This window comes from Triticum aestivum, chromosome 7A, assembly GCF_018294505.1.
Source record: "Triticum aestivum cultivar Chinese Spring chromosome 7A, IWGSC CS RefSeq v2.1, whole genome shotgun sequence".
In the NCBI taxonomy this organism is placed as follows: Eukaryota; Viridiplantae; Streptophyta; class Magnoliopsida; order Poales; family Poaceae; genus Triticum; species Triticum aestivum.
In genome coordinates, this window is record NC_057812.1 from 89,714,526 (window position 1) to 89,738,467 (window position 23,942).

The 23,942-nt window shown below is 45.0% G+C and overlaps 1 protein-coding gene and 1 non-coding gene across 2 annotated transcripts in view; one reads left to right on the forward strand and one right to left on the reverse strand.

The window, feature by feature from the left end:
- Positions 1-20,351, forward strand: part of LOC123150697 (alpha-glucosidase 2) — a 32,987-nt gene extending 12,636 nt beyond the window's left edge. The window contains exons 2-22 of the mRNA XM_044570532.1: positions 6,302-6,370; positions 6,465-6,602; positions 6,866-6,983; positions 7,535-7,617; positions 13,134-13,229; positions 13,454-13,622; positions 13,705-13,844; positions 13,933-14,019; positions 14,117-14,302; positions 14,775-14,942; positions 15,421-15,541; positions 16,792-16,861; positions 17,104-17,191; positions 17,279-17,399; positions 17,696-17,889; positions 18,076-18,184; positions 18,290-18,445; positions 18,755-18,857; positions 18,993-19,169; positions 19,658-19,803; positions 19,945-20,351. Coding sequence (XP_044426467.1) covers positions 6,302-6,370; positions 6,465-6,602; positions 6,866-6,983; positions 7,535-7,617; positions 13,134-13,229; positions 13,454-13,622; positions 13,705-13,844; positions 13,933-14,019; positions 14,117-14,302; positions 14,775-14,942; positions 15,421-15,541; positions 16,792-16,861; positions 17,104-17,191; positions 17,279-17,399; positions 17,696-17,889; positions 18,076-18,184; positions 18,290-18,445; positions 18,755-18,857; positions 18,993-19,169; positions 19,658-19,803; positions 19,945-20,135 — 2,730 coding nt within the window. The 3' untranslated portion in view covers positions 20,136-20,351. The remainder of the gene's footprint in view (positions 1-6,301; positions 6,371-6,464; positions 6,603-6,865; positions 6,984-7,534; positions 7,618-13,133; positions 13,230-13,453; positions 13,623-13,704; positions 13,845-13,932; positions 14,020-14,116; positions 14,303-14,774; positions 14,943-15,420; positions 15,542-16,791; positions 16,862-17,103; positions 17,192-17,278; positions 17,400-17,695; positions 17,890-18,075; positions 18,185-18,289; positions 18,446-18,754; positions 18,858-18,992; positions 19,170-19,657; positions 19,804-19,944) is intronic.
- Positions 20,352-20,508: 157 nt separating this feature from the next.
- LOC123155057 (U2 spliceosomal RNA) lies at positions 20,509-20,704 on the reverse strand. The gene has a single exon (XR_006477187.1). It is a non-coding gene; the product is annotated as a U2 spliceosomal RNA (small nuclear RNA).
- Between the last annotated feature and the right edge of the window lie 3,238 nt (positions 20,705-23,942).

Consider the following 23,942-nt stretch of genomic DNA (forward strand, 5'->3'; position numbering starts at 1 on the left):
CCCCCCTTTCCTAGTTGGAATAGGATTCGCGGAGGGGGGAAAAGAGGAGAGAGAGGAGGAAGGGGGGCCGGCCCCCTCTCCTTGTCCTATTCGGACCAAGGGGGGGGAGGGGCGCGCGGCCCATCTCTGGCCACCTCTCCTCTCTTCCACTAAGGCCCACTAAGGCCCATATACTTCCCGGGGGGTTCCGGTAACCTCCCGGTACTCCGGTAAAATCCCGATTTCACCCGGAACACTTCCGATATCCAAACATAGGCTTCCAATATATCAATCTTTATGTCTCGACCATTTCGAGACTCCTCGTCATGTCCGTGATCACATCCGGGACTCCGAACAACCTTCGGTACATCAAAATGCATAAACTCATAATATAACTGTCATCGTAACCTTAAGCGTGCGGACCCTACGGGTTCGATAACAATGTAGATATGACCGAGACACGTCTCCGGTCAATAACCAATAGCGGAACCTAGATGCTCATATTGGCTCCTACATATTCTACGAAGATCTTTTTATCGGTCAGACCGCATAACAACATACGTTGTTCCCTTTGTCATCGGTATGTTACTTGCCCGAGATTCGATCGTCGGTATCCCATACCTAGTTCAATCTCGTTACCGGCAAGTCTCTTTACTCGTTCCGTAATACATCATCCTGCAACTAACTTCATTAGTTGCAATGCTTGCAAGGCTTGAGTGATGTGCATTACTGAGAGGGCCCAGAGATACCTCTCCGACAATCGGAGTGACAAATCCTAATCTCGAAATACGCCAACCCAACATGTACCTTTGGAGACACCTGTAGAGCTCCTTTATAATCACCCAGTTACGTTGTGACATTTGGTAGCACACAAAGTGTTCCTCCGGCAAACGGGAGTTGCATAATCTCATAGTCATAGGAACATGTATAAGTCATGAAGAAAGCAATAGCAACATATTAAACGATCGGGTGCTAAGCTAATGGAATGGGTCATGTCAATCAGATCATTCAACTAATGATGTGATCCCGTTAATCAAATGACAACTCTTTGTCCATGGTTAGGAAACATAACCATCTTTGATTAACGAGCTAGTCAAGTAGAGGCATACTAGTGACACTCTGTTTGTCTATGTATTCACACATGTATTATGTTTCCGGTTAATACAATTCTAGCATGAATAATAAACTTTTATCATGATATAAGGAAATAAATAATAACTTTATTATTGCCTCTAGGGCATATTTCCTTCACTCCCAACACTTCTTCAACAATATAGTCCCCCATGAAGTGCCATTTTCGCTTGAACACTATAGCCGGCATCCCATCCGGACCCAGAGCTTTTAGGTCCCCAATGTGATCTAATGCCGCTTTCACCTCTTCGCGGGTAAATACGACGTCCAAAGCATTGAGCATTGCAGCAGTGACACGCGGCTGCACCTTGTCAATAAGTTCATTGACCCGGTTGCCCACAGTGGACGTGAAAAGATCCTGAAAGTAAGAGCAAACATAGTTAGTTAAATCTTCCTCCGCCACCACCGAACCATCCTCCCACCTGAGCTCCTTGATCTTATTAGCTTTCTTTCTCACAGACGCCATCATATGAAAGAAGCAAGTATTCCTATCCCCTTCCAGAAGCCACCACACATGAGCCCTTTGTTTCCACATTGTACTCTTCTTCTCCTCTAGATCATCCACCAAACACCGTAGGTTGGCTTCCTCCTCAATCTTCTCCTGGGACACCAAATTCTTCATGCACCGCTCCAAATCAGCCTTGGCCTTTCTCAGTCTACCTTCCAATTCGCCAACTACCTCCTTGTCCCACTTCCTCATCTTCCCGGCTATTTCCTTCAGGGCATGCGCTACTCCACCTTCCCTGCTTTCCCAACTCCTCTCCCACGCCTCCCTGGTCACCTCCTCGCACCCATCTTCCCGCAACCATCTGGCCTCAAACCGAAAGCCTCGGTCCCCTCGGTCCCCTCCTCTCCAACTCCTATCACTCCCCTTCGTATTGACAATTATGGGCCTATGGTCGGAATGTCTCGGCATCCCATTGACGACCACATGCTCCAGGAACTTCTCTCGCCAAGGTTTACTAGCAGTCGCCCGGTCCAGCCTTTCACAGATGTATGTACTCAGCTCCTTGCTATGGTTCCTCCACGTAAAGATGTCACCCTCGAAACCCAAATCATCAAGTTCACAAAACTCCAACGCCTCTCGGAACCCATCCATCATGCCCTGAGAACGATCTGCTCCACCCACCTTCTCTATACCAGACAGGATTTCGTTAAAATCTCCAAGGCATAGCCACGGTCGATCCTGCTGATGTTGCTGCTTGAGAAGTCATAGGGTTCTCCATGTTTCTTTTTTCCTTTTTGTAGCCGACTCCCCATAAACACCTGTCAATCGCCATATTGAGCCATCCTCTTCCTTCACGTCTACGTCAACATGTCTCCTCCCATATGAACGAAGTGAAATATCGAGTCCCCGCCGCCAGAACATTGCAACTCCCCGGCTACGAGCCACCGGGTTCCAGGCGGATAAGTTAGCGAGCCCTAACTTCCACCGGAATCGATCCAACTCCTTCTCTGTGAGTCTCGTTTCCGCCAAAAACAGCACATCGGGATCCTCCGCCCTCCCCAACTCGAGGAGAGATCGAACTGCCGGGCCGTTCCCGAGCCCCCGGCAGTTCCAACTGATGATTTTCATTGTGCCCGGCGGGGCTGCTCGGACAGCCCGGCCGATATCTTGTCAACATTAATATTGTTGTTTGTTGTTCCCTCCTTGCATTCGCTCACAACCACTCCCCCTTCCATCAGCTTCCCTCTCTTCGCTTCCTCCTCCACCCCTACCTCGTCCTTCTCATGACATCTCTTCTGTCCCAGTACAAGCTCGCTGCTATGCCCTTTGCCCCTGTTACTTTCATTCTTCCTAGGAAGCCGGTGGAACGTCCCCCCTTTTTATGGTTTTGTTTTCCGCCCGCCTCCATCCTGCCCTCAGTGGCCACCCGTGGCTGTGTTACTGGACCCTTCTCTTTTGCCTCCACTTTCTCCTTAGGGAGTGACACCTGTGATTTCTCCCTCAGATTGGCATGCTGCTCAAGCAAGGCCACCTCTTTCCCCTGGGGCGTGTTATCACATGTGACCAGAACCTGTGCAGCAGCCTCATTCATATTCAACCTCCTCGATTTTCCACCATGTGCAGGGTTGTTGGTCAACAACTTTGCAGGACTCGTGACTTCCTCTTCCCCCTCAGCTTTGCCTCCTTTCCCATCTCCCTCCCGAGCGCCCTCCTTCCTCCAAGATAAGCTGTCGCTGTCGCTGCCACTCCCCGATCTTCCTCCCGCACGGCTATACCCATACTGCCGAAAACCTCCTGCACTACCTCCCCTTCCCTTCCAACTGCGGTCTTCCTCATGTGCAAACCTCCTCTTCCCCATATCTGCTCTAAGCCAAGGGCCAAATTGAGGGTCCTCACCTTTCTTCATCTTGATAGAGCACTCCTTGGCCACGTGTCCGATGAAGCCGCATGTGTAACAAAAGTCAGGCAAGAACTCATATTCGAAGCGGCACCAGAGACCTTCTTCCTCCTCTCCCTCCTTCCCATCAATACTCATATCCTTCTTTCTCTTCTGTGGTTCCTTCTCATCCTCATCATCTAGGGTAAACCCTCTCATGATTGGCTTCTCTATGTTCATCCTGATTTTCACCCGTAAGAATTTGCCAATTGCTCTCCCATCCGCACCCGCATCCACTTCAACAAATCGCCCAATGATGTTGCCTATTTCCTCCGTTGTGGCTTCATTCATCATACCGAGAGGGAGACTGAAGATTCTCACCCATATAGGGATGTCATTGAAGTCATAGTCCTCTATTCTCTTGCTTGGATCATAGTCCTCCACCACAACAAGATCCTTATCAAACATCCACGGCCCGTCCTCAAGTGCCTTCCGCTTACCAGACTCCTGTTTAAATGTGAACACAAACCTGTTATCCCCCGCCTCCTTGCAGTCAATTCCTTTTATCGGGCACCAGATCCGCCCCAAGGAGAGGCAGATCGCATCTGGATGAGCCGGCTTCTCGGACACCACTCTCCCCACCGCCTGAAACTCCGATCCCTTCCCTTTTTCCTTTCCCCCCAGCCGGATCTTGACCCCTTTCCTCTCTTCCTCTGACAGCTTGAGACTCCTCAACATCCCTGCTACTCCCTCCATCTACCTCCTGTCGGCCAATGGCCGCCGCCGGGCACCTCCTAGGGTTTTGGTGTCTTACGACCGTGCGCCCTAGGGAGCACACAGAAGGTTTTGGTGGAGGGGTTACGACGAGGCTCGCTTGGATGCGATAGACGAACAAAATCGATCAAGGTCAGGGAGATGGCGATCGATCACAAACGAGAGCTATGGGTGAGGAAGTACGTCCGAAACCCTAATCGCCTCCGCAATCGACGGAGCGATACGCGAACCGCCACCAGGTGGGATGGACCATCGCGAAGGCAAAGCTTTGATTGCTAGCTGCTAGGCGGAAATCATTTTTTTGTGGGGTACACTTGTTTTTGCTTTCTTGGATTGCATTAAGGGTCACACGGGGTAGATCTTGGCACGAAGTAGGTGATCTTCTTGACTTCGCAAACTACTGGGTTTTTCAAGTGATCCTAACCATATAGAAGGCACACATCCTCTAAAGTAACCAGAACCTTTACAAGTCACTTGGTTTGAGCCCTCATTAGAGAGAAGAACCATAGATCTCTCTCTCTCTCTCTCTCTCTCTCTCTCTCGCGCGCGCGCGCGTGCTCAAGGAATCCACGCAAGGATGGAGTGGAGCAAAGAGAGTGAGCACAGTGAATTGAATGGGTTCCCTGTCTGCCAAGGGTCTCAAAAGCCTCACCCTCTCAAGCGGTGGGGTTTGGTTATATAGGCAGGCCTCAATCTGACCGTTGGACGAAAAAAGCAACGTCCCCAAAAGTTTCATACATGTTCAAACCTTGAATGGTCCGGCAGGAAAATGGCTCCCGAAAGAATAGCAGTAACACCCTGAGGTACTAAGCGGTCCAGAGACCTCTAGAACCACGGTTAGCATAATGGTACCGAACATGAACACTCAAGGTTTCATACAACAACTGCATGTCTCTTTCTATGACAAAGATACATCACTCGGTAGTACAAGACTAGTTTCTCTTAGAAGTTCCAGATCTAAAAGGGCACCACGTGAAATGGACGGACTGGAAACATCTAAGCCCATGTTCTACACCAATACCACTCGGATGTTTTGGACCGATACTGGAACTGCTCTGCAACAACCCTTTCAGAATCAGAGATATTGGACACCATCCATCCGGAGGTATCACCCTTAATACAACACTGTCTGAACCAAACAAGAGTCCAGTAGTTATAGGAACCAAACTCGATAGTTCCAGATATACACTTAGGATTTCTCACCAGCTCTGTTCTCACTAGGATTAGAGGTATGTGCCGATTGGTTCTTAGGATTTCTCACTAGCTCTATTCTTACTAGGATCATAGGTATGTGCCGATTGGTATGATAGTTTCAGAGATGTATGCAATATGGAGAACCGGGAATTTTTCATTGGAAAGTTTGAGGGATATATTGCATGTTTGGCAATGTGATCATCCTTAATTTAAGTGCAAGTGCCCCTCTTTATAGTACGATTGTTCAAAAGACTCGATGTGGAAATTGTTCCACTACAAGCCTATAATAATTTGTAACTACAACTTGTCTTCATGTTTCTCGTTTTTAGGGGTCACCATTGATTCTTTTTAACTAACACATGGACTAAATCTGAAATATCTCAATAAAAACATTAGTCTTGTATTTATCTCATCATTAATCAATCAGAACCCATTAGAAATTCTAGGTGCACTTTCACATATCAGTAGGTTGACCTTACATGTGACCGAACCTGAACTTTGTCGGTGTACGACAACCTTACAAGGCCCCCGCACACACTCCACACTTATATTTCATCACAATCCCTAACCATCAACACCCTTTAATATCTAGGTGTCTCAATTACGACAACAAAGTTGGGCCTATGTGGTAATCACTGAAAGAATGTTACATCATAAATGTTTTATCATTCTCCGACCACATTGTGAACATTCAATGTAATGTAGTCCCGTCACTTTGTTTTGCATTATAATGATTTTTAAAGATGATAAAGTCAATAAACACTAGTAGTGTTGCCTTAACCTTGATCGGTCTACTGCCCTAAAATTGTTATTTGGGTTTTTGTCTCTACATCTTTAACAAATAATGTGGCTCAAAAACTAAGTTTACATAGGCTTACATCAATATATATCCTTAGCAGCTTCCTTATGGGACATCTTTCTACGGCACAGGAGAAGCAAGTGGCCCACTTGAACGAACCGGGAAACGAGTAAGCATGATATATGTTGTTATGTTTTATGTTGCTAATTTCTTAGCTAATATTTGATTGGCCTCTCATTGTATCTCTCTTTGATCTCCATTAGGTTTTCACCTGGAACACAGATGCATGGGGATACGGGTCAGGAACCACTTCACTATATCAATCACACCCTTGGGTGTTGTCCATCCTCCCAGATGGAAAGAGCCTCGGTGTCCTAGCTGATACCACACGCCGTTGTGAGGTAGTAACTTTATTTAACTTTTCCAACACACCTGTCTAGAAGATCAATTGTTTAAGTAATTCTCGATCACGAAACATATGAAATTTGTTGTTTGTGATAATATTTTTCTATATAATAGTAGCTAACACGGTCCAATTCCATTGGCTATTTCTTCAGTATTGCACCTTATAGTCATAGCTAGGTACATCCTACATATATAGGAGATGTATGTTTTCATTGAGCCGATGGGCGTTTCTTTAACCAACAACCGTATTCTATTACAGATTGACTTGAGACAAGAATCTACTATAAAGTTTGCTGCCCTATCTGCTTATCCTATCATTACTTTTGGGCCATTTGATACACCGGCCCAAGTGGTGGCATCCTTGTCTCATGCGATTGGTATTTTTTTCTCATAACATCTCTTCCAGTATTGATATCTAGTGTTCACACTCTTGAAATTCTAAAACGTAAAATATGTTTGTCAAATTTTAATCTTGTACATACTATATACAGTGAAGTTGCATATACCTGCCTTGTATGAGAACACGTTTCTCTCATTTGGAATATCTAATTCTATTATGATTAATTTGCAATCTAGTTAATGTTATTGTACATGTTTAACAAAATATTTGTCTCTCAATTCATCTATGGTTCGAGATTCAAGGCATTTAAAGAGAGCTTTGTATCTTGAGCAATGATGTTGTGCAAAATTTTAGTGTCACAATAGGGTGTTCATGTCTGGATATTTGCTATGTTATCGTGCCTGGAGTTTTTTTATTCTACGAACAATCATGACCTGTATAAGAGTGACTAAGACAACATCTTGCTTCTTCTTCGTGACTACATCCATGTCCAATTGGCCATGAGAAGAACACAAAATTGCAACTTAGATGCTAATATATGTTATGTAACCTGTTGTCCACTTAATGCACACACCTTTTCTATTATAGGAACTGTGTCCATGCCTTCAAAATGGGCTCTCGGCTATCATCAATGTCGCTTTAGCTACAAGTCTTCTGAGAGAGTCCTTGAGGTATCTTGTAAAGGAAGTATATGCTGCATCAATTCGTTCACTTTACTTATGATGAATAGAGCGGCAGTTTGTTAGAGCAATTTTAGTTCAGTATGTTATTGTGTAAGCTAGTGTGTAATTTGTTCAAGAAATTCAAGTTTACTATGTTACACGTAATCTAAAAAAAGGCTAATATGAACTAAGATCATCACCAACAGTTGCCCTACCCCGTATTTTTTTTTTTCTAATTTAAGGGGAGTTGGGCCGAAAAACATGCTCTAGCAGTTCTCATAAATCATCAATCTGAATTTTTTTTATGAAACACCCTATAATCAGCCCAACTCCCCAAGGGAGAATGAGCTTCCTGTATAATTTTCCCTAAACGTGGCGGGATTCGAAGAGTCACGGCGGGGTGGTTTTACCTCTTTTCCCCTCTCGCGGCGCTCCCGCGAGCGCCCCAAGGGGAACCCTAAATCGCCGCCCCCTCCTCCCCATCCTTTGCCCGCCTCCCTCGCCGCCGCCTAGCGGGGCCGCCGGGCGAAGCCCGGCCGGCTGGGGCGGCGGCGGGGCCTTCTTCTCCCCTCCGCCTGTGGTCCATGGCCGGCGCAGGACGGCTTCGCGTGCGGGGGCGCTGGCCTATGGCGGGGGCGAGCGGCGCGGCGGCGATCCGTCGGGATGGCGTCGGAGGTCCCTGGTGGCGGCTCGGCGACGTCTTGATGGGTGCTTGCGGCGTGGCGGCTACGGCAGGGCCAGACCGGGCGGTGGCGGGCCGGCGCGCTCCTGGCCAGATCCTTGCGGATTTGGTCCCCGGTGGCGGCGGGCGTCGCGGGGTGGCGGCAGAGGTCCTCCTGGGACCTGCGTGCAGGTGGCTTGCAGCGGCGTGGCTGCAGCCCGTGGTCGACCGGTCTGCTCGCGGCACCGGCGGGTCTTGCTCCGGCGTGTGGTTGTCTGCGGCTTTCTCGGGTGAGCTTCCTTCCTCCCCTACGGACTCAGGGACGGGCGCAACAGGCAGGGGTGGTTCCATGGTGAGGTGTTGGTGTGCCGGTGGGCTTGCCGGAGGTGGCTGTGGACTTCGGGTAGGGGGCAGGGGTTCCCCTCCATTGCATCTGGCGGCTGCTCCGTGGCCGCCGGAGTTCCTCTGGCCCAGATCTGGCCGCCGAGGCCACCAACCCTGCCAAGGTTTCCGCTTTGGGGTGGAAAGTCTGCTCCTCTCCGGTCGGTCGTGTCGGTACTGTGTGTCCGTGGTCGAGGATGGGGCTCGGATGCTTGGGCGGCGGTCCTGCTGGTGGGAGCCGGGGTGCTTGTGGGCGTAGCACGCGGCTCGGGCGCTGTCCGGTCACCATGGCCGTGTGGGCGGCATGGTGGCCGGGGTGTGTCAATGGTGGTGGCGCGGCTGTCCGTACCCCAATTTGGTGAAGGTGAGTGTTGGCCAGGGTGAAAACCCGCTCTGTCTTGTCAGGCCGGCGATGGCGGCGTTCCAGCGTCGTTCCCTTCTTGAAGGCGTCGTCGCGGTATCTCGCTTGTAACTGAGGTGCTCCGGGGGAAACCCTAATCCTTAGATTGGGCGGTGGCGGCGATCCGGCGTCGTTCCTTTCTTGAAGGCACCGCCTTGGAGCCCATTGTTCATCATGCACGGCTTCTCCTCATCGTGGTGCTTCTTCCACGGTTGAGGGCTCCGACAACTTCATAGTAGTGCTTAGGGTGTTATCCGTTGTTTGCTTGGAGTAGTTTGGGGTGATGTTGCTGTTTTCAGCGTCCTTGTATCCGCCTTGGGTGTGTGTGTTGTGTTGGTGTGGGGTGTGTGTTTGTATCGACTTGCTCGGTGATTGGTGCTTTATTTATAAAGCGGGGGGAAACCCTTTTTCTCAAACGTGGCAGGAGTCAACTGCTGAAAAATCAGCTCCCGCGCACGCCCGTCTCCTCACGCCGTCGGCCATCTACATCGTGCCGCCGCCCGGGGCTGTCCCCCCACCGAGTGTCGCTGATCAGCGCGTCCCTGCAATGGCCCGACTCCTGCCTCTCAACGGCCGACGACCAACAGCCGCTACTTGTGCCACCCCATGCCAGTCGGCTTCTTCTCATCGTCGGCAGCCGCCCGTCCCCCTCCCCGCTTCAGCCAACCTCCTCCCGTGTGTGATCATTGTTGCTTCACCGGACCTTCCTCTCATTGTCGGTCGACCATTATTTTCTTTTGTTCCCAAGGTGTTTAATTATTTTCTCATCCAATTTTTTTACGTATCAAAGAATTCCCCCTTTTTTTAAACACGGTACAGACGCAAGCGCTCATACATATGCGCATACCCTCACCCCTATGAACGCACATATGCACACCCTACCTCTATGAGCACCTTCGACTGAGCCGACATACCATTTTGAGATTTACGACGTCACCGTAGGCGCCTCGTCATCGACGGAAACGTCTCCTCCCACTGAAAGCGTATCATCGGAAAACCTGAAATTAATTCAGAAATAATGCGAGCACCAGGATTTCAATCCTGATGAGCTGGGGATACCACTGTCCCTCTAATCATCCAACCACAGGAATTGTGTGATTTTGCCTTATAGATGAATTACTATTTGATAGAATTGACATGCATATGCCATTTATACATTAATTTGAAGATAAATGGGAAAACCAGATTATATGGAAATATTTTTATGAGACTGCAAAAGCAGCTCATCGTGTCAACCACCCCTAAATTATATGGACACCCCGTAAAATCATATTTAAGAAGAGTTCTTTTATGAAACTGACAACCAACAACTCACCCTATCTATATCTATACCTAATAATAAAGTCATTAGCGCTTCTCGCGGTATGTCACATAAATTGCTCCTAAAATTACAAAATATTACCCACCGATGGCACCTATAAATGACAAAAAAGGTTCCACACAAGGAATCCCTCGCCTAGGCCGGCCCAAGGAGTAGGGATCCCTATACTGCGCTCTGCATGCTAGGAGAAGACGCAGCGTACCCATTTGGGCTGGCCATGTGCGGGCAGCCTGTTTTTAAATTTCTTTTTTTATTTTTTATTTTCCATTTTCGTTTTTTCTCCTATAAATAATTTGCTACTTCAAAAAAGTTTCAAAAATTTTAAGAAAGAGATTTTCAAGTAAAATGTTCAATAAATCATAAAATATTTGTGGATTAAGAAAATATTTGTATTTTTTCTTAAAATGTTCACATATTACAAAAATGTTTGCAATTTTGTAAAACAATGTTAGGAAATAAAAAAAAGTTCATGATTTTTATAAAAGTTCGTGTATTAAAAAATGTTAATTAAATTGAACAAAATGTTCATCAAAATTTTATCGGTGATGCGAAAGAGTGTTGTCATGGCCTTTGAAATTATGATTTTTGTTTTTTTGATTACAACGCACGGACCCTTTTGCTAGTGGACTCTAGAAAAAGTGTCTCGTTACAGCCGCTTGGGTAAGATGAATCGCACACAGCCGCTGTCTAGCATTTGGTAAATTTTAGTTCAAAAGAAGCATCGAAAAGTGAGGTCTACTTTATGTTTATTTTAAATCTAACGGACAAATAAATCACAAATGGAGTTAAGCATTTTTAACTTAGTCATATTCAAGTGACAAGTTTTTTTTAGCATCAGTACAGACACAAGCGCTCATATACACGCGCATACACTCACCCCTATGAACGTACACACGCACACCCTACCCCTATGAGCACCTCCGAGAGACTGAGCCGGCATATCATCTTAAGATTTACGAAGTCCCCGTAGGCGCCTCGTCGTCGACGGGAACGTCTCCTCCCACTGAAAGCGCATCGCCGGAAATCCTGAAATAAATCAACCCTGGTGGGTTGGAGATACCACTGTCCACCTAACAACTCAACAACAGGTTGATTCGCTGTTCAAGTGACAAGTGAATACTAGACAGAAAGAATACCAGTAGTAGACAGAAAAAAAGAATACTAGACAGAAAGGAAGTAATAAATGAAAAAAAATCGGCAGTGTAGTTCGGTCCATCATCCTCGACTGAATTTCTATGTTTGCCCCTGCCTAATTTTGATTTAATCAAACCACGCCCGGCGAGAGCGAGACGCTGTTCCGCCACTGGCTTCGCCCTCGCGGCCGACGCGCCGCCGCTCGAGCTCAACGCAGAGGCCAGCGCTTAGCCTAGATCCAAGCAAGGCCGCCTCCCATCCCGCCGTCTCTCCCTGCTACCACCGCCACAACTACACACGAGTTCCAGAATCCACAGGAAATCCACGGCAAGCACAAGAATAGATGCTCAATCTTCAGGTCCAAAGTAGCACCTGCGCCTCCGTCTTCCCGATGGAGCAGATAACAGAGCACTTCCATGGCGATTAAGCCAATGCTGAGGCTCACATTGCCACCTAAGTACCTAACTTATGCCGTCGCCCAGATGCGACGCCCGCTTTGACAAGCCGTGGTCGCGGAGCGCTCTGCTCAGGCTTCCCTGTTTGGTCACGTATTGATTGGTTCGGTGACTTCAGTCGATTTGGATTGGCCCAAGATTGATGTGGCTTGGTACTTCGATTCTGTCCAAGCAAGGCAAGGGCAAAGTGGGAAACGCAGTTGGGGGGAAATGGGAAGAGAAGATGAAAGAATCCGAATTGGGGGAAATAGGTGAGGTGACACTTTTGTTGTGGCACAATCCTGATTTCAAGAAACTAGGTGGCATTCTTGTGATTGCTGCTATGTTTTGAAGTGGCATAGGTTGAAATCTTGCCTATTTTTTTTATCATAGCATGACGTACTCAAACTGACGAAGGAATTCCTCTGGTATGTGAATCTTTTCTGATTGGTGTTCGTACTGTTAGAGAGTGATATGAGTGAAGTTTGATGTGAAACAAGAGTAATGAACTTATTAAATGGGATTGCAAAGGGATAATTTGGTATGTAAAAAACAGGATTTAATCCCTCCTACAAATACTAATTAGTAAAATAATAAGGGCCAACACATAGAGTGAGGAGTAAATCCAGAAGACAGAAACCATAGACTAAAGCACATTACTAATAATGCCCTTAACAGAGAGTAGACCATAATGTTGGAAACCTTTTTTCACGTCTTAGGCATGTTGATGTTTTGTAACTCTTTTGTTTCAAGAGTTATATTCATAAGTATTCTATCTGAATGCAACCTGAGGATTAAGATTATGTAGTGTTACCATTCAAAAAAATGTAGTGTTGATATTTTTCATGCTGATACTTGTTACTTATTACTATGATAATTGATTAATTTTCCATTAGCTTTTCATAAAGGTCTCCTGATTCATAAGTGCTCTCTCAACTCTGAGGCTGAAGACTATGTAGTGTTGATATTTTCCTGTTGATACTTAGTTACTTATTACTATGATAATTGATTAATTTTCCATTAGCTTTTCATAAAGGTCTCCTGATTCATAAGTGCTCTCTCAACTCTGATGCTGAAGACTATGTAGTGTTGATATTTTCCTGTTGATACTTTGTTACTTATTACTTCCAGAGGAGGCTTAAAAATATGCTAGTGATGATATTTCACTGTTGTACTTACTTAGTCCTTTCACAGGTTATTAGAACATTTAGAGAGAAAGGCATTCCTTGTGATGTGGTTTGGATGGATATTGACTACATGGATGGTTTTAGATGCTTCACATTTGACAATGTAAGTACTTTTCTACGATAGTTGCTACATGGAAGTAGCATGCTTAAAATGTATATTGCTTCATAATGTCATATAGAGCCTCCCTTTTTTCCAGACTATTATTGTCTACTCAAAAAATCCGTCTATTTTAGACAAATTCTATAGTCTATATAAGTGTCATTCTAAGTGCATCGAGACAAGTTTCCTCCATGACAATGATTTTGTCTGAACTTGATATGTTCCAGAACCATTTCCCTGATCCAAAATCTATGGTTGATGATCTACATTCCATCGGTTGTAAATCAATCTGGATGCTTGACCCGGGAATAAAGGAAGAGAAGGGTTACTTTGTGTATGAAAGTGGTTCAGAAAATGATGTGTGGATTAAAAAGGCAGATGGTAGCCCATTCATTGGTATGTTTCACTGACTTAAATGAGCCCCTTGTCATCTTACTGATTTTACCAGTGGAACATGCCTAATGTCCTATAATTCCAGGGGAAGTATGGCCTGGTGACTGTGTTTTCCCGGATTTCACCAGTGAAAGAATCCGCACATGGTGGGCTAGATTAGTAAGGGATTTCATCTCCAACGGCGTTGATGGAATATGGAATGATATGAACGAGCCTGCTATGACAGTATATGCTCTTATCACAATTCATTTGTTCTGTGCCATCTTATTTTATATTTCCGTATGCAAATGGAAGTGATGGTGTCAACGTGCAGACTACTACTAAAACAATGCCTGAGAGCAATATACATAGAGGAGATGCTGATATTGGTGGTGTCCAGAATCATTCTTACTATCATAATGTAATGTCTCTATCGCTTTGGCAATAAAAAGAAACTGGCAATGGAACAGAAACAAGTTTTTCATATGTGATCATGCTTTAATGTTTATGATTTTCAGGTTTATGGAATGCTGATGGCAAGATCTACTTATGAAGGAATGGTGATGTCCAATACAGAAAAGCGACCATTCGTTCTTACACGAGCTGGTTTTATAGGAAGCCAAAGATATGCTGCAACATGGACTGGTGATAATCTCTCGAATTGGGAGCATTTGCACATGAGTCTATCAATGGTTCTTCAGTTGGTATGTAAATTATTTCTTCAAGTCCAAGATAGCCAACCCCCCTCCCTCTCCTCCCTGAAATGTATCAAGCACCAAGTCATTTACTTTGTACTAAATCAGTGACAGTTAGTATGGATCAGAGGGAGTACCATTTTTTACCCAATTCATCTTAAAACATAAGTGTATTCAATTGTTTGAATCCATTAATCCTGTGATTTGATTGTACCGTGATCACAACCTTGTGATCTTAAAGCAACGTTCTTGATCGCATTACTGCTGTGGACCATTGGTACCTGTATTAGTTACAAGTTTATGTTGTTCTTTAAATTTTACTTCCATTGCAACTCTGCAAGCTTGTTTCTTGTTTCTGATTACTTCAAGCAAATCATTCTCAATATGTTGACATCAAAAAATTAAAACCATCATATTGTCCATTACTAGGTATGATAATCATACATTTCTAGGAATCAATAATGTGGTTATATCCAATCAGGGTTTGAGTGGTCAGCCACTGTCGGGTCCTGATATTGGTGGGTTTGCTGGAAATGCTACTCCAAGACTTTTTGGAAGATGGATGGGAGTGGGTGCGTTGTTTCCTTTCTCACGTGGCCATTCTGAAGCTGGAACCGTCGATCATGAGCCATGGTCCTTTGGTGAAGAGGTACTGTTTGTGTGTTTCATGTCCCTCATCCACACTGTGTACGCACACAAACAAAACCTAGTTGCAGTCCTAGAAGCTTCATTGTCTTTGCTTGTTTCTTATATGCTACATTTTGATACATAAGGTGTTAGTATATCCATTTTTTCTTAGTTTACAAGTCAAATCTACAGGAGAGCTTTCTTGTTCATGAGATAAGCATACATTTCATACAACATTTCCTCCATTTCATTATGCAAATCATGTAGCCAGACAAATGATTTATTGTTTATGCACTCTGAGGACAACTCTTTTCCCTTCCTAAAATTTGTTACTACTGTGCATATATTACGAAGAACCCTTTTCATTTAGTATTATATTGTGTTGACGTTTTGCGTAATCTAATTTATTTATACATTAGGATCCTCCAATGCTTTTTAGCGTTGTCAATTTCTTAATAGAGATACCACTGGCTATTTCTAACAGCTAATGCATATTTCAGTGTGAGGAAGTTTGTCGTCTCGCGCTACTAAGACGGTATCGGCTACTGCTACACATCTACACTCTGTTTTATGTTTCACATAAGAAGGGTACTCCAGTTGCTGCGCCACTTTTCTTTGCTGGTAATAATGTCTGTCTTACTATTCACTAAAATATATTGTAGTGGCAGAGGAACATAGTCTAAGTTGGCTGTAGATTTTAGGAATAAATGGGATGTAGCAAAACATGTCCGCATCTTTTGTCTTTTCTTGGTGCACATCTATAAAACGAAGATCGGTGGTTGCACTACTATGACAAGGGCATGTTTGGAAGTTGGAACACAGTAATTTCACATAAAGTTTGCCGGAAATAGTGTTGTTCCATCTAAACAGGCTCTAAAAGCATCTCCAACAGACTCAAAAAAGCGACGCGTTAAAATAATTTTACAGCGCCATTTTAGTAATTTTACCGCGCCGTGGCCGATTCAGTCCAGCAAACGCACAAAAAGATAGCGCGTAGCGGACGGCGCGCAGCGGTCCAGCAGATGCACTAAAAAAAATAAAGCGTCACAAATATATCTACAACAAACAGGTCCCTAACATTTACAGATAAATCCATCTGACCAAAACAAAAACGCAATTAGCTCCCCAATTGTTGGATCGTTGAAATCGCCGGCCACCGTACGCGAGCTAGCTTGATGCACAAACACGAGCTAGCTAGCTTGGCTTCCCTATCAGCTGGCTTGCAATCGATCGGAAACCGCAAGCTCCGCATGCAACGCTAGCCTTCGGCCACAGGGAGGCTGCGAGCAGAGAGGCAACGGCGGCTCCCGGCCGGCATGCGCTCCCGGCCGGCGAACTCGAGGCGGCAAGCTCCAGCCGGCGAGCAGAAGGGCAGTGGCGGCTCCGCCCCATGCCGGGAAGAGCAGATAACGAGCACACAGAGGAGTGGCGCCGGCCGGCGGCCGGCGGCGGCGAGCTGCAGGAAATGGCGGAACGAGCAGAGGGAGCGAAGCGGAGCGGAGCAGCTGGTCTTCGCGCATCATTGTCCAGCGCGCTGTACGCCGCGCAGCAAATATCCCGCGTGTGATGCAGAAATTCCCAGCGCGTCGGTTGGATTTTACAGCGTGCTGGCTTTTGCGGCGTCTGCTGGAGATGCTCCGCGCGCTAAATTAGCGATTTTTACAGCGCGGACTACTTTTAGCGCCTCTGTTGGAGATGCTCTAAGAAATAACAAAGGCTCTAAGAAATAACAATCATTGAATGTTATGATTCAGGACCAGACAAGGAAAAAGTATTTATGTTCTTCCTTGCTGGTGTGCCAGATAGTAGATAGTCTTCTTTGGATGAATTTTGTTCTGTAATACAAAATCTTGTTCATTACTTTGTTGTAGACCCACAAGACACAGAACTGAGGAAAATCGAGACTTCGTTTCTCCTGGGGCCACTTTTAGTTTGTGCAAGGTAATGGTATCACATCAATGAGGCCACAACGTACCTCCTGCTTCGTTATCTTGGAAATGAAGATTTTCTTGTGTGTTAGTAGAATTTTATGCATAATGCCATTATGTTCTTCACCCTTGACTGAAAAATGTAAATTTTCTGTCATCCCTTTAAACGTAGAGAAATCAATGGCCATAATGATGCACCACCTGTATATTTTTCTACGCTTCTATGTGACATCAAAACTTCCGGTCTTTTGGCAGCACTTTACCTGATAAAGGAGCTCATGAATGTGCACATAAGTTACCAAATGGCATTTGGTTACCTTTTGATTTTGGAGATTCCCACCCCGTAAGTTGGTTGGTCAACTTTTATTGTGCTGCCTACAAAGCTATTCTGGAACTAATTTTTATTTATTTATGACTGATGATAATATAGGATCTCCCAGTGTTGTATTTAAGAGGTGGAGCAATTCTTCCTGTAGGCCTTCCTATTCAGCATGTTGGTGAAGCAAGTTTAGGGGACGATTTATCACTACTTGTTGCATTGGATGAAAATGGTGCGTTTCTGTAACTTTGCCTGGGGTAACTTGCATTTGTGATATGTGGTTTATCGGGAGGTGGTTATGTTTAACGAAATTCATAATTATACCCCTCTTATACCCTTTGTGAAGATCTGACCATGTTACCGTTAGTAATGTGTGATTTAGCAAGTACTCGCATGTGCTCAAACAAATAGAATAACAGAATTCTGCACTGGATTTTTAGCCAGTTTCCTGTGTTGAAGATACTCATTTAAGCATTGTCATATGGTGCACATACTTTCTGTTCTTCACCATGTCTGAATTTTTTACAGGTAAAGCTGAAGGTGTCTTGTTTGAGGATGCCGGCGATGGATACGGGTTCACACAGGGAGACTATCTGCTGACATATTATGTCGCCGAAGTCCACTCATCAGTGGTTTCTGTGAAAGTTCTGAAAACTGAAGGATCCTGGAAGAGACCAAAACGTAACTTAAACATAAGTATTTTGCTTGGTGGAGGTGCTATGGTGTGTAATACTATGTATACTTGTTGCCCTTTGTTTTACTCCCTCGGATCCATATTAATTGTCGCAGCTTTAATATAACTTCAGTACAAAGTTGTACTAAAGCTGTGACAATTAAGTTGGATCGGAGGGAGTATCACATTATATTTTCTGTTCTAAAGAATTTAATTATTATTTCTGTGAACTCAGATGAGTTCACGCGGTGTGGATGGCGAAGAGGTACATTTTATGATGCCTTCTGAGTTTGAAGTGTCCAGCTTGGTTGCAGCAAGTGAACTTGATCTCAAGGAACGTTTAGGTATCTATCTGTGGCTCTGTCATTTTATATTGGAAGAGCTCACTATAACTGGAGTTTTATTTGACTGAACTTGGACTGCTTTGGTATCTTGGGATGGTTGTACAGAGACAATTCGTCCTATACCTGATATGGATAAGCCATCGGGACAGGAAGGTGCTGATCTGTCAAAAACACTTATTATTTTGAAGAGTGGGGACTGGTTTCTTAAGATTGTACCATGGATTGGCGGCCGTATTATTTCGATGACTCATCTTCCTTCTGGTATGCTTCTTTGGTGCTGTATGATCAATGGACTTCTATTATTTTGTGATGTCTATGTATCAACACTTCAACAGTAGTAGGATATCTTGTTTGCTAAATAGAGAATTTCAAGGCAGTCTCTATTCTTGGAACCGTTATTGACATGCCAGTACATGTGGTGCAACAGGGTCTTGAAATTTCTTAGATGCTTTATAAATTGAGTAATGTGGATGCCGTTCGTCTATTTGCTTCATTGGTCGTAAATATATCCAAAAATTATTTTCTTATTAACTTAAGTATCACATGTACTTAATCTCTGGTTCTCTCTAGATTCCCAGTGGCTACATAGCAGGATTGAAATCCATGGTTATGAGGAGTACAGTAGGACTGAATATAGGTCTGCTGGCTGCACAGAAGAGTACAAGATCGTGAGGTAACGTAAATCATCATCGTAATACTGATTCCTATTTTTCATTTTTTTTATTGATATGCTTTGGCCTGTCAAGTGAGTAGTTTGTGTGGAGTTCTAGTTTTAGCCACAACAGTAACTGTTGATAGAAATGTGCAGGGGGCATCTGGAGCAATCATGCGTGGAGGAATCCAAAGTTTTCCTGGAAGGAGATATTGGGGGTGGACTGGTTCTTCAGCGCCACATATCTATTCTGACGGACAATCCCAAGATTGTCCAGATTGACTCTAGCATTGAAGCAAGAAGTGTTGGGCCTGGCTCTGGTGGATTCTCAAGGTGAGTGCTAGTAATTCAGATTCTTGTTAGGGGACAGAGTGATATCCTGCGCATCCACCTGGGAAAGTAACCTGAACCAAACCTTCATAGCAAAATGGCAGCTTGTCAAAAGATATGAGATTGTCTCATCGTCTTGATCACATAAGAGGCAAGCATGGTTGGATGGACACTTAGCCCAGTGGTTGGAACGCAGCTGTGCCTCCTAGCCGGCCTGGGTCTCGAACCCTGATTCCTCACATCTTCTATCTTCGACTTTTGAACCTAACAGTATTTGAGAAAAAAAAACTTTTGAACCTTAACAGTTTCTAGATCGATCATGATTTATGATTTGAAGCACGCTAATATGCCATTAAAATAACACGGTGACATCTCGAGTCCGGGCTAATGTCAACATGCTTTGTCCGATAGTAAGGTTCACTGAAATGCTTAAGACTTCTTCTGCCAGCCCTAATCATGACTCATCGATGTATATGTTTTCTCCTCTGAAGGTTGGTCTGTTTGCGAGTCCGTCCCACCTTTACGCTTCTACACCCAACTGAGGTAGTTGTTGCTTTCACGGCCATCAATGGTTCAAAACAAGAGATCTCTTTAGATTCCGGAGAAGTGACACTGGAGGGAGGCCTCCGACCGAACGGTAAATATGTGGCACTCTGCACAATGTTTCGAGTTTCTTGTTGCCTGACCAGCATCTTTTGGCTTGCCATCCTGGACATTTGTAACGTTTATGCTGATTCTTTAATCCACTCTCCGATCTTCTGGCAAACTCATTGATCAGGGGAGTGGACGCTGGTGGACAAGTGTTCAGGGCTGAGCATGGTAAACCGTTTCGATCACCGTCAGGTTAGCAAATGTTTGGTGCATTGGGGAACTAGTGATCTGAACATGGAGCTCTGGTCTGATGAGAGGCCAGTTTCGAAAGACACGCCGTTGAGGATCTGCCACCGGTATGAGGTGACACAAACATGAAACTCATTCCTAGGTACTCCCTCCAAAGTAGTGATCTAAACGCTCTTATATTTCTTTAGAGAGGGAGTATAATGTAACAAATGCTTTTAAAACTTGTGTCCGCTTATCGTGTTTAGTTCCCGATGACTTGTATGTAAATAATGTCATGACTGCTACTGCACATCTCTGGGATTGTTGGCCTCATTATTAGTTAAGCCATGGTCAGAATCTCTCCGAGATCTACGTTTTACAAAGTACAAACTCTGCTTTTCCTATATTACAGAGTAAGCTAAGCAGCGTCCAGGCCTACAGCTAGTTGAGAGAAAAGGTGATTCTGTATTAGCTGCAACAAGTGAATTTTGGGATGACATTTAAACTTTCAAATTAGTTTTGGTTGGGGTGCGCCAGCCTGGGCTGTAGTGCAACGCCCAGGTGACACCTGAGGGCCCTAGCAGCAAGCCACTATGATGGACCCTCCCCCATAAAAAATAAATTTAATATCGTTGTGGGCACATGACCCACATATCAGATATTAAACTGATAAGAACAGATACTACACTTGATCTTAGCCAAAAGGCCGAGAACGGTATGATTTGCAACGTCCCCTTCTCCCTCCTCTTATAGCTTCCTCTACCTCTTCTCCGCTCTCGGCCAGCGAGGTGGTACTAAACAAACGAAAGAACGGAGAGAGTCCCTGCTGCGCTCGGGCGACCAGCCAAGCCAGCGCGCGTCGCGTCTCTCGTTCGATTGGGCTTCAGAAGAGGCCCGGTAAGAGCACCACGGCAGCATATGCTTGCGCGGCCCAGTATTACCGGTACGTTTTTTTTCCGCTGTTCGTTTACTCGCTGCGTGAGTGGGACGACGCGTTGGGGATGGCCGACCTCAAAAGTGAACGGACCGAGCCGACGCCCGACAGCACACGAGCCCGTCGCGTTCTCGTTCCTCCTCCGGCTGCTTTCTCTTCTCCGAGTTGCAGCTCGTGGTGATCGATCGAGGTTGACGACAATGTACGGCGTCATGAAGGATCATGCGGTCGCGCTGGTGCAGGAAGACATCGCCGGCGACTACGCGGCCAAGCTCCAGCACTACGTGCACGTGCTCGACTGCTTTGCATTTGCAAGCGCGCCTCATCTGGCACGTGACCTTCCAGGAACTCTCCAACTAAACATTTACTCGAATACGAAAATCGTAAGATGATAAATTGAGAAGGTTTCTTAAGAAAACGCTTAAAGTAAATGCATTGCCAAACCCAGTCACACGTAGAGCCACCTGTTAGACAATTAATCCCATAGAATCTACTTAACAGATCGTAAGCCAGACACTAGATCACCTAATTGCATCAACCAGAGAGATAGATTAGGCTCTTACCACCAATGGAAGCAGCCATTGGTGTCAACGATGCGAAGTCCCGTGCCTGCTCGATGCAGGCTTGATGTAGATGCTCGCTGCAGGTAGCGGCGTCCCTCCGGACGCCACCGGCACCGCCCTGGAACAGGGGCAGAACTTGGAGATGATCTTCCCGTCGTGCAGCGCTCCCCCATATCGGTTAGGGTTTCGGGATGTGGGGAGCAGGAGTAAACCGTATGAGAACTAGTCTAACGTAGGTGCCGGCTGCTCCCCCATCTTTTATGTGCGCTGGCGACAGGGGATCAAAACCACTTGTTGGTTAGGGTGCCCCGATCAGGGCGCGTAAGTTGGGGTCGAGGGGAACGTACGTTGGTTCGTTACCCCTTCCCTTACGTTAACTTATCCTCTGTTTTTCTTTTCTTTTTTGTTCAGCCCGTTGGGCCTTAGATCAATACCAACATTCTCCCCCTTGATCGTTAGGCTCAATAACTTTTGTCCATTCTCCATAAGAATAATATACCAGTGTAAGGTGTTACAACAGCCGACGAAAAGCCATTGAACCTCAATACTCATAGCACACATCCTATTTCAAAATAGAAAACATTTTACTTATTGGGAGTGGTTTATATTAATGGTCTCATAATTTCAGAATTAAGAGGCTTCCAATAATCCCATGCCGGCTACATGCTCACGAAATATATTGGGTGGTAAGCCTTTAGTAAGCGGATCCACAAGCATACATGTCGTACTGATATGCTTAACATTAATAGTTTGATCATGGATTCTATGTTGAATAACATGGTACTTTAGGTCAATGTGTCTGGCAGCAGCACTTGACTTGTTGTTATTCGCATAGAAAATCGCGGGTTCATTATCGCAGTACAATGTCAGTGGTTTGGAAATGTTGTCAACCACTTTAAGTCCGGGAAGGAAATTCTTTAGGAATACAGCCTGCCCGGTGGCCTCAAAACATGCTAGATATTCTGCCATCATCGTAGATGAGGCAACTATCTTTTGCTTGGAGCTTTTCCACGATATGGCTCCTCCAGCGAGTGTGAATATATAACCTAACGTGGATTTCATACTATCAACACACCCGGCAAGATTAGAGTCTGAATAACCAATAACTTCCAGGTTATCAGACTTTCTATATGTAAGCATGAAATTTTTAGTACCTTGCATATAACGCAAGACTTTCTTTGTGGCCTTCCAGTGGTCCGGTCCTGGATTAGATTGAAATCTGCCAAGCATCCCGGTTACAAAAGCTAAGTCAGGGCGTATACATACTTGAGCATACATGATGCTTTCGACAGCTGAAGCATAAGGAACCGACTTCATCTGATCAGTTTCATTTTGGTTCCTCGGACATTGGAATGTCCCAAACTTATCACCCTTAACTATGGGGGCAGGTGAGGAAGAGCACTTATGCATATTGAATTTCTTTAGTACTCTCTCAAAGTATGCCTTTTGCGATAGTCCTAATGTTCCTTTGGACCTATCTCGATGAATCTCAATGCCAAGGACATACAAGGCTTAACCGAGATCCTTCATGTCAAATTTTGAGGATAGAAATCTCTTGGTCTCATGCAACATATCTTTATTGCTGCAAGCCAATAGAATATCATCCACATATAGGACTAAAAAATGTGAACCTACTGCCTTTAAATTTAACATATATGCAGTTGTCCACTTAATTCTCTTTAAAACCAAAAGTTCTAACAATCTCGTCAAACTTGAGGTACCACTGCCTTGAAGCTTGCCTCAAGCCATATATGGATTTCTTTAAACGACATGCCATATGTTCTTTTCCTTCCACGACAAAACCTTCAGGTTGAGTCATGTATACTTCTTCTTTTAAGTCACCATTCAAAAATGTCATCTTGACATCCATTTGACGCAGCTCCAAATCATAATGAGCTACAAGTGACATGAAAATTCTGAAAGAATCTTTGGATGACACAGGCGAGAAGGTCTCCTTATAATCGATTCCTTCTCTCTGTGTAAAACCCTTTGCTACAAGTCTCGCTTTGAACCTTTCGACGTTCCCTTTGGAGTCATATTTGGTTTTGTAGACCCACTTGCAGCCTACCCTTTTGGCTCCATCAGGAACTTCTACTAAGTCCCAAACATCATTCGAGCTCATAGATTTCAATTCGTCTTCCATGGCCACCAACCATTTGGACGAGTCTTCACTTTTAGTGGCTTCTTTATATGAGGTCGGATCTTGTGCCTTCCCTATGTCATTTTCATCCTCACACATGAAAGTGACATAATCGCTAGAGATGGCCTTTTTCTTTTCCCGTTGTGATCTTCTCGTAGGCTCATTAGTATGTGCATTTTCTCTTGCCCGAGAAGGTTGAGGATTAACATTGGGTTGAGGCTCATTATTTGGCCGAGGATCCTCATCATGATGAGAATCTTCATTATGCTGAGGCCCCTCGTCGGATTGAGGATCCACTTCAGGTTCGGGGTCACCAGTAG